The 9,231-nt window shown below is 32.1% G+C and overlaps 1 protein-coding gene across 4 annotated transcripts; it reads right to left on the bottom strand.

Annotated features, from left to right (window-relative positions):
• Positions 1 to 7,665: 7,665 nt before the first annotated feature.
• On the bottom strand, positions 7,666 to 9,056 carry LOC121261414. Of its 4 annotated transcripts, none has more exons than XR_005939895.1 (3): positions 8,661 to 8,960; positions 8,492 to 8,578; positions 7,666 to 7,950 (listed from the first exon to the last, which is right to left on the bottom strand). XR_005939895.1 is itself a non-coding variant. In XM_041163767.1 (3 exons), the coding sequence occupies exons 1-3, from the start codon at positions 8,781 to 8,783 to the stop codon at positions 7,786 to 7,788; spliced, it is 375 nt and encodes a 124-aa protein (XP_041019701.1). In that variant the 5' UTR covers positions 8,784 to 8,961; the 3' UTR covers positions 7,666 to 7,785. The 4 variants fall into 4 exon arrangements, 1 of the variants encoding a protein (XP_041019701.1); XR_005939894.1 differs by having other exon boundaries at positions 8,492 to 8,573; XM_041163767.1 differs by having other exon boundaries at positions 8,487 to 8,573; positions 8,661 to 8,961.
• Between the last annotated feature and the right edge of the window lie 175 nt (positions 9,057 to 9,231).

Below are 9,231 nucleotides of genomic sequence, written 5' to 3'. Positions count from 1 at the left end.
GTTCCAAAAAGGAGTGGAATCTGGATTCTCTATAGATGTGAATACCGATTGAGCATCCCCTTCTATAATTGCTAGATTCTGGGTAGAAGCCATTTTGGATGCTAGCAGTGCTGCCAATGCTTCTGCCACTAGAGGGATATTTGTTTGTACCTTATCTGTTATTATCTCCAAAATCTCTCCACTATGATTTCTTTGTATTACTGAGACAACTGAGTATTGGTCTCGTACTGCTGCATCAAATGAGAAGCTTAGATAATTTGGAGGAGGAGGCTTCCATTCTTCTTCTTTGCTTTGTTGACTCTGTTTTTCTTTCCATGCATCTTTATATTCTTCATAGATGTGTTTCAACTGGATATTTGCTTCTTCCAGTGACAAAGAGGTGTGATTGTGGACTATGTCATTTCTTTTCCTCCAAATAAAATCTAGAATTATAACTGCAAATAACTGAAAATGATGCTTTTCTTCTATTCGGAGTCCCAACTCTTTTTCTGGGTAGATGATCATTCTGATCCAGTCTGCAATAGAGTTAATAGGCAAGCTTGCAAGATTTAGAGGCCAACTGCTTTGTTGCCACAAAATTCTGATGACGGGACAATCTATGAAAATATGCTTTAGAGTCTCTTTGTCTTGATTGCAGAGTGGACATTCTTCTGATTCTTGATGAGGAACGAAATCACCTATTCGTGATTTAGTAGGAAGAATATTCCAAAGTAATTTCCAGATCAGTAATTTATGTCGATCATGAATTTTTAAGCTCCACATTGGTTTGAAGAGTGATATTAAGTTGTCATGTTGATCCGAAACATGACTACTTAATGTTGCCTGATAAGCTGTCTTAACAGAGTATTTTCCATTGTGGTTTAGTATCCAAATAATTTTGTCTTGTTCCATTGATCTAGCTGAGAGGGGTATTTTTTGTATTTCTGAGATGCTTTCTTGATCAAAGAGAGTTTGCATTTATGAGAGTTTGCAGTTGCGATTAACAGTAAGCTGATGTAAATAATTTTTCTATAATTTAACGTTTTGGAAATTTGTTTTAAAAAATTTATCTATTCAGTAACTGACTGATCTGACATCTTGCATGCGCTTAGGTTACGCGTTACTTATTTCATTTTCCGTTGAATTATTCACTTTCCGTTTTCGGTTTTGTAGGGTCGTCTATTTGAAGAGAAAGTGGGAGGCCATACAATTACAACCCCATTGGATTGGAAACAAATATGGATTTATTTTAATGAACGTGCGAGAGGAAGTTTAGCTTACCCTATTTTATTCTTTAAGAAAACAATGATGATTTTGGATCTTTAGTGATGTACATGATCAAATACAGGTGACATTCTGCATCGAGTTATTGTGTGAGGTTTGGATCAATCTCTACTTCCTTTCTGCACGTGTTGACTTTAAGTAATTAGTTAGGAATGATTCGGTACAAATATCTATTGGCACCATTAAGAAAAAATAATATTCATGACGAGTTATATTTTATGATCGGAATTATTATTTGTGATGAGAATATATTTATTTTAATAAAAAAATAATATTTACAGTTGTGGAGTGTGTAAGCATCATTCAATCATTTTTAAAAAATAAGTAAATACGAGATCCTCATTATAAAAAATTATTTTTTTAATAATGAATCTCGCTATTTTTTAAATAATTGCGCGGCGCTTACGCACTACACGACTGTATATATGACTATTCTTTTAACATTAAATAACTGACCATAAATAATTAATTTTCTTGCAATGGGAACTTGTGGTTAAGTGATTGTTTTGGAAAAATATAAAATAGTATCCTTTAGGGTCTTTATTTAAATTATTGAAAGTTTAATGTTGTTTTAAAAACTCTAGATCAGAATAACAATAAATATTTTAAGATCCACTTTATATTATTTTACTATCCCACAATGAGTTTAAAATTCTAAATAGAAAATCTCAAAAGTTCTTATAAAAATAATGTTAACAGAGAGATAACTAGACATGGATAACAACACTGGGCGGGAGATCAAACCATTGAAGATTACATATGCTTAAGAAACTATACAAAACTAGCTCATTGCTTTGTCTCTATCTATCGAATAATCAATGGTCTTCTATAATTCACATAATGTATCATTATAAAATAGATAAATTATTGCAAGACTCGATCGAGAGATAATTGTAGACGTATATAAAAAAAATCTAAACTAGGGGTCACGGTATTAATTGTGCATATAAAAATATATATATTATGTATTATTGTAAGATGGAGGGGCGCCCACATAAACAAACTACTCATGTGCCGTAACGGCATGTAACACATAGCTTAATAGCCATGCGTTACATGCTTAAGAATTAAAGTGACAAACGGCCACTTTATTATTTGGTTTAAAGTCTAGCTTTTAAGGCTAGCCATATAAGATGCACATGGAGAGCTATATATAACCTCCTCAAATTGTTATTCACATAATTTAAAAAAAATGTACATAATCTCTCTCTTGGGAAAGTATAGAGGTTGTGGATTTGTTGAGTATTATTTTAGTTTATTCTACATAGTATACTTTACTACCAATAGGAGACATTTGAGGCTTGCTAGATTATTTGTTCAGACTGGATAAACTTGTGGAGCAATTCAATAAGCTGCACTGAAGATATTCCGTTGTGTTCTCCAACAAGTATTCACGTGAAAATACGGCCGTCATATTATTCTCATTTTGTTGTCACAAATATGTAAAAAAAAAAAAAAAAACTGCCTCATCCTCACGAGTGTCATCTTCTGGTCATATATACAACCTAACCCATAAGAATTATCGTAACATGATCAAAACAATCTCAGAAATATTTATTTTTGTGAAAAAAAAAAAAAATTAAGCCCATATAAGTATTTGGAATTTTAAATATATATATATGTTTTGAAAGTACTCAACCATTTATAATTGGTTGCGGCTACTATGCCGCCCTACATTGACTGCTGGGCGTATCGTCTAGTGTAAATTTTTTTTTTCTTTACACATTTTTTTAATACATTTAAATATTTAAAAAAAATAAAAAATAATATCAATACACTTAAAATCACTTCCTTAATCACTAAATAAAAAAAAAAATTCTTTTGCCAATGAACAAAGTAGTCTTTCTCTTTATAATTACATTGACCATGGTAGATTGTAACAATGTGGGGCACTAGATCGAAGTGCAAGCCCATGCACCACATGGACATGATTAGCCATATATTTTGGAGTACTGTCTGGTGAGTTTGGATATCGAGCATACATTACATGACTTTATCTGTTTGCAGGACAAAGGGATAGGAATCTGGTGGTGGTACTTGGAATGAACATCACATTCAGTAATGGGAAATGGGGCACCGTTCTGATCAGAGATCAAAGATGGGGGGGTCCCAGTTGGCCTCCATTCATGAGAAACAAAAACAAATATAATAAAGTTAAAAGAGTCTTGAATTCAAAGACAATTCCCCTCATTTTAATAAACGGAAGATGACAACAAAATTGTAGGCTAGGATATGTCGGCCTGCACTGTTTACAGTTGGTGTTATATCTTTACAATTGCTGCGGTTGAAAAATCGTGTCAAAATCTTGTATACTCGGTTTTTTTTTTTAAATTTATTTATTTATAACTTTTAATTCTCAATCGTTGATCATTCCAAATAACTTCGTCTATAAAATACCTAAATAAATAAACATTTAAATTTTGCAATACCTATATATATTATTGAAGAAAAAAAAAAAGAAATTGAGAATAACATTTCTTTGACCCGTACACAAAAAATAATCACTTATTTATTTTTAATTAAATGGTTCATTTTTTTTATTAGCTTGAAATTTTATGGACCTAAAATTCTATGGGTCTGAGTTTAGGTTATAAAATGTCTTCCACGTCCTGCGCGCATCTTGAACTGTGATTTGATTGGTAATAAATAATGAAAAATTATAAATACACATCACTTTTTATAATATATTGTATAACTATATTTTAAAATAAAAGATAATTTAATAAAATATTTCATAAAAGTAACAATATTTTATAAAAATATCCTCACTTTAAAATATATATTATAAAATATATTACGTGGATATAATTGCTCTTAAATAATTGAAATTGATACCAGATCAATACAGAAGTACATCGTCAACCAATCGGGCAGCAATTTTAAAGCCCGATTTCGGTGTGTTTATTTTGGTCTTAAAAAACAGTATCCATGTGGACCTCTTTCTGCCAACAACGAGACATATATTGTCGTACAATAACAGAATTAAGTAGTCACTTGATTTGATTTTTGGATAATGTTCAGGTTAGGTTACAGCATTATTAGTAGCTAAAGTTTTAGGTAAATTTGGGATAAAAGGTTACTTTTTACCTTTGTCTGTTCATAATAATTAGCCATACCACTAATTATAATAATAAAATATTATTATTTTGTAAGGTTTTTATCTACACATTAATGTATATTTTTTTGACTTAATTTTTTATTTTACTTTTCATAATTTTCAATAATCTACGCATTAAAATATATAAATCTTTTCACAATAAGAGATAAGAGAGTTTGAGTTTGAGGAAGAGTAATGAAAGGGAAATTAACATAAATTAATCAATTGCAAGGGAAACTGTAACCATGCACATATATGGAGATTTAAGGCAAATGCATGCAACCCATTTGTCTCTTCGAATGCAGACAATTTTAAGGAATTATTAGCTAAATTTTAGATTGTAATGGTATTTGGCTTCTTACTTGTAAGTTTAGCACCGTTTGAATACTTAGAATATCTCAGTATGTATCTAAATAATAGTGAAATAGTTTAAATTAAAATATTTTATTAGATGTTGAAAAAGGAGAGGAGATAAAGTTAGAATAAAAATATTATAAAGTTAAAAAAATATTTGAATATAATTTCTTAATATTAGTTTTGTTTTTAAACTTGAAAAAGCAGTATTATTTTTTGTGTTTTTTTTAGAAGTTTAAAAAAATTGTAATTATTAGACATTACGTAATGATTAGATGAAAAATATGAAGATTTGAAATTGAAAAATATCTTGTGTTTGAATAATATTTGAGAATGAAATATTTGAGAATATTTGTATTTGCAAACGGACCATTGCGTGAATCCCTTTTAATTTATAACAAAGTTAAAATACTATTTTAGTAATTGATATAATAGATTTTTGCATTCTTAGATTATCGATATGGCGAAATATGGACCTGTAAATATACATTTTTTGGGCTCGATTACTTGCAATATTTTATTTGCGGTGAAAATCAATATAAGGTTAGTCTCACAGGCTCAAGTCGTAAAAGTTAGTGAACAGAGACATACGTGATATTCTCCTGTCTTGCTTAGTCCGATTAACAAAGTGACACAAAATTTCTAAACTAAAGCCCAAATATTGGAGGGTCCATTATCATAATTTCATGGTTTGGTCTTATATATATAGACATATCCTATGTTAGCAAGGATGCTTTTTTTGGGCCCAACTCGTCTCCTTTTCGGTTGAAAGGTCAACTTCTGTCTACTTTAGCCCTAAAAAAAAAAAAGAATAATCATGCTCCTGTTTCATTTCAATTCTTCAAAGCTACATCATTATCTGTTATTTATAAGCTGATATATATATATATAAATTATAAAAAAAATTAAAAAAAAAATTATGTTAGGCGATATAAACAGTATCCATGTGGACCTCTCTCTTTTTATATAAAAACTTCCAAGCAATTCCTCGGCTGGGTCCAATCTGAAAAGGAGCTGAATTTGGGTACAGTGCATAGTCTACTTTACATCATTTCGACCATTTATTAAAGTCACCGACCAGCTTTCCATTCTTTATGGATCCACCCTTTATCTCATGCATCAGCAACGACACATACTTTTTTCACAACAATGGATGATTCCCAACCAAACCTTATAAAGAAGTTTAATTAATAAGACATGTGACTTTGCTTCCTAGGATTAATCAATATATATATATATATGCTGAAGACAACGTGGACACCCTAAGTTGAAGAGAGACCCAATAATCATAAAGGCCGCTACGTACGCACACATAAAAAATAAATAATAATAATAAATAAGCGCACAACCATTTTAAATCGTAAAAATCAAATATTTTGTTATGTATTTTGGCTTCTAATGCCTTGTGAAATGTATGCAATCGATCATATCGAATCTTAATTGCACTAATATATATAGTTAAGATCAACGTGAGCTTTTTATTTATTTATTGATGGTTTTATTTAATCAAATGGTCGGTCGATGGATAGCCAATAAGAATGCGAGAGAAACGCGTTTTAATAAATGATACATTCATATATATATATATATATGTAACATGAATGGAGATTGACATTGGTGGTGTGGTTCGTTTCATACTTTGCCAAACCCTATCTATCATCGATCAATGCCTTTTGGGTAAAGGTGGGGGTTTGTTGAAAAAATACTTTTGTCCGTGATATGTTGGATAATCTATAAATCAAGACGATCTGATCCTGTCAAAAAGGTTGTTGAAGATCATCATCATGACTAGACGGAAGCGTGGCAATAAAAGTTATAAGCAAATTAGATCAAAGTACTGATCATTGACGGCACGAATTAGTATTAATACTCGATCATGTTGGCCATGACTAAATTATATGTGGGCATTAATCTGTAATGTCCTATTTCACCTAGCTAATTAATGTACTCTATTCTTCTTATATATATGTTCTTAGTACTTAATTTTAGAGAAAGCAATTCACTTAATTTATATATTGTGATATATGCACGCACATGATACACATATATGTGCATGTAATTCTACGTCATCACAGCTTGTTAGGGTGGTATTAATGTTTTATTATGAATAAAAGACAGGTGATATATTGTGATATATAAAAGACAGCTTGTAATAAGTGGGTTAAGCTCCTGATCTTATATTTCATTATCTAAACAATATCTTTTTAAATTCGAATAGAAATGATAGATATTATATACACTACAAAAAAAACAAGGATTGCCGGCGTTCCATAAGCGCCGGCACTTTAACAAAAAAATGCCGCAAAATGATTAGTGGCGGTTTTTTGCCGGCGTAACCATCCGCCGGTAGTGGATGGTCGCTATTTTCACATACCGGCGTTTGACAAAACGCCAGTACTTGAAAATCTTAGTAGCGGCGTTTGTATACAATTTAGCGGCATTTCTTTAAACGCCGCCAGCTTTCCTAAATTAACGGCGTTTATCAAAACGCCACTATTAGTTCGTTGTCATCCCATTGCATAAAATAACAGCGTTACAGTAAACGCCGCTGCTAGAACATTGCCGACGCATCATATAAATTGGCGGCATTTATTTAAATGCCACCAATAGTATGTTGGCGACACATTGAATACATTAACGGCGTTTAGATAAACGCCACTATTAATGCAAATAGCGGCGTTACAAATAAATACCGCTGTTATTACATTGCCGACGCATCATATAAATTGGGGACATTTATTAAATGCCACTAATAATACGTTGACAACACATTGAATAAATTAACAACGATTATCTAAACACCGCCACGAGTACGTTGCCACCACAATCCATATATTAATGGCGTAATGTAAACACCGCTACTAGTTCGTTGTCAACGCATTGCATTAAAACGCACCAATAATCGTATATACCACAATAAAAATATATAATATATAAATTGATAATAAATATGATATAATGGATCATTATTCATATAATATAAAAAAGTTACAAATCAAATCACATGAAAGTCATTTAATAACAACTATATATAAAATCATTACATGTGATGAAACCCCGAGCATTTTAACTCACAAATCATTTTGAAACTTTGTTACATATATATATGAGATTAGCCAAACAGAAGTTGCACGGCTTTCCACGAGTTCATTCCCCAGATGCCTCTTGTAAAAGTCTACTTCATCTCTTCCTTTCACAAACAATATTGCAGAAGTGCTTCTAGTACCATAACTTCCCTATGGATGAGCGAGAGACATCAGAAATTGTCAGATAATAGATGGAAAGTGGAAAAAAATTAACAAAATAAGAAGCAATGATCTTTTTATTTCCCTTTTCCAAACATACATATATTTGCTATAATTAATTCACTGTATTAATTAGATCCAACCAACCGGCCAATTCTTTTTGTCGAAAATATTGTAAGGCATGATACGCTCTAAAAACAAAAAAATAATTATCATAGGGACAGAGAGAAATGTTAATCCCCATGACTTTCTGCATTTCTTCATGTCAACGTTTATGCCGTATGGGGTGGCAAGTTATATAAAATAATATAAGAAGAAATATGAATATCATTGAAGAAGTACTCATATCTTGAAATAAGCAATAAATTTGAGATCAGGATTTTTGATCCTCCAATGCATGCAGTCCCCCAAAAAGTTCAACAAACTACATCAACAAACAAGCATGCATGAACATGAAGAAGCAAAGATTGATGAAGAGCATAGACAGATGAAAAATGAGAGAGGCGTTAAGTCCATGAGAGAAGAACCAAACAGAGGCTCATGTGCGACGGAGACTCTCCATGCATGAGAGCAGCTACGAAGCGGCGGCGCAAGGTGGCTGGGAGGCGGCAGTACTGTACTGTAGAAGGGAGAAATATTAATAATGTGATGAGAAAGAGAAAGAGAATGGAGAGAGAAAGCATGATCTGAGGGGGGTTTACGCGTAAAATGGCGTGGGAGTTGCGGACAGTGGTGCTGAACATCAACTGGGCGGTGGAGGCTTGTTTTCCGGCGTCTTCTGTTGCTGCTTGCGGTGGTTTCGTGGCCCAACTGCAGCAAGACATGGCCCTCGGTGGCTCGGTTAATTTGGAGAACAATATTGCTCTGTTCGTCTTGCTTAAAACAGAGGTTTGCAGAACAACTGCAGGTGCATCGACTTATATATGCAGGACGTGGTTGCTGGTTCGATCTAGTCGGCGTCTCACATGTGTAAACTTGTTGGCTGATAAACGAGGGAATAAGAGGAAGAAATACTATAATTTGTAGGGTTGCAAGCCGTGAGCGGGAAGTTCAAATTTCATGAAAAATTGAGGGGAGGCGCCAACTTAAGTTTTCATTAGGCAGTGGCGCTCCATACTATCAATTCAACCATTCGCATGCCGCATGTCTCCAATATAATATACATATATAATTTTATATAATATACATATATAATAATATTTTATTATATATAAGATAATGTTATTATAATTTTATCTTAATATAATATATATATGTTATTATAATCTAGAT

The sequence above is a fragment of the Juglans microcarpa x Juglans regia genome, chromosome 4D, assembly GCF_004785595.1.
Source record: "Juglans microcarpa x Juglans regia isolate MS1-56 chromosome 4D, Jm3101_v1.0, whole genome shotgun sequence".
In the NCBI taxonomy this organism is placed as follows: Eukaryota; Viridiplantae; Streptophyta; class Magnoliopsida; order Fagales; family Juglandaceae; genus Juglans; species Juglans microcarpa x Juglans regia.
The sequence above is the reverse complement of the archived record's forward strand: the minus strand, read 5'-3'. Positions and strand labels throughout refer to the sequence as shown.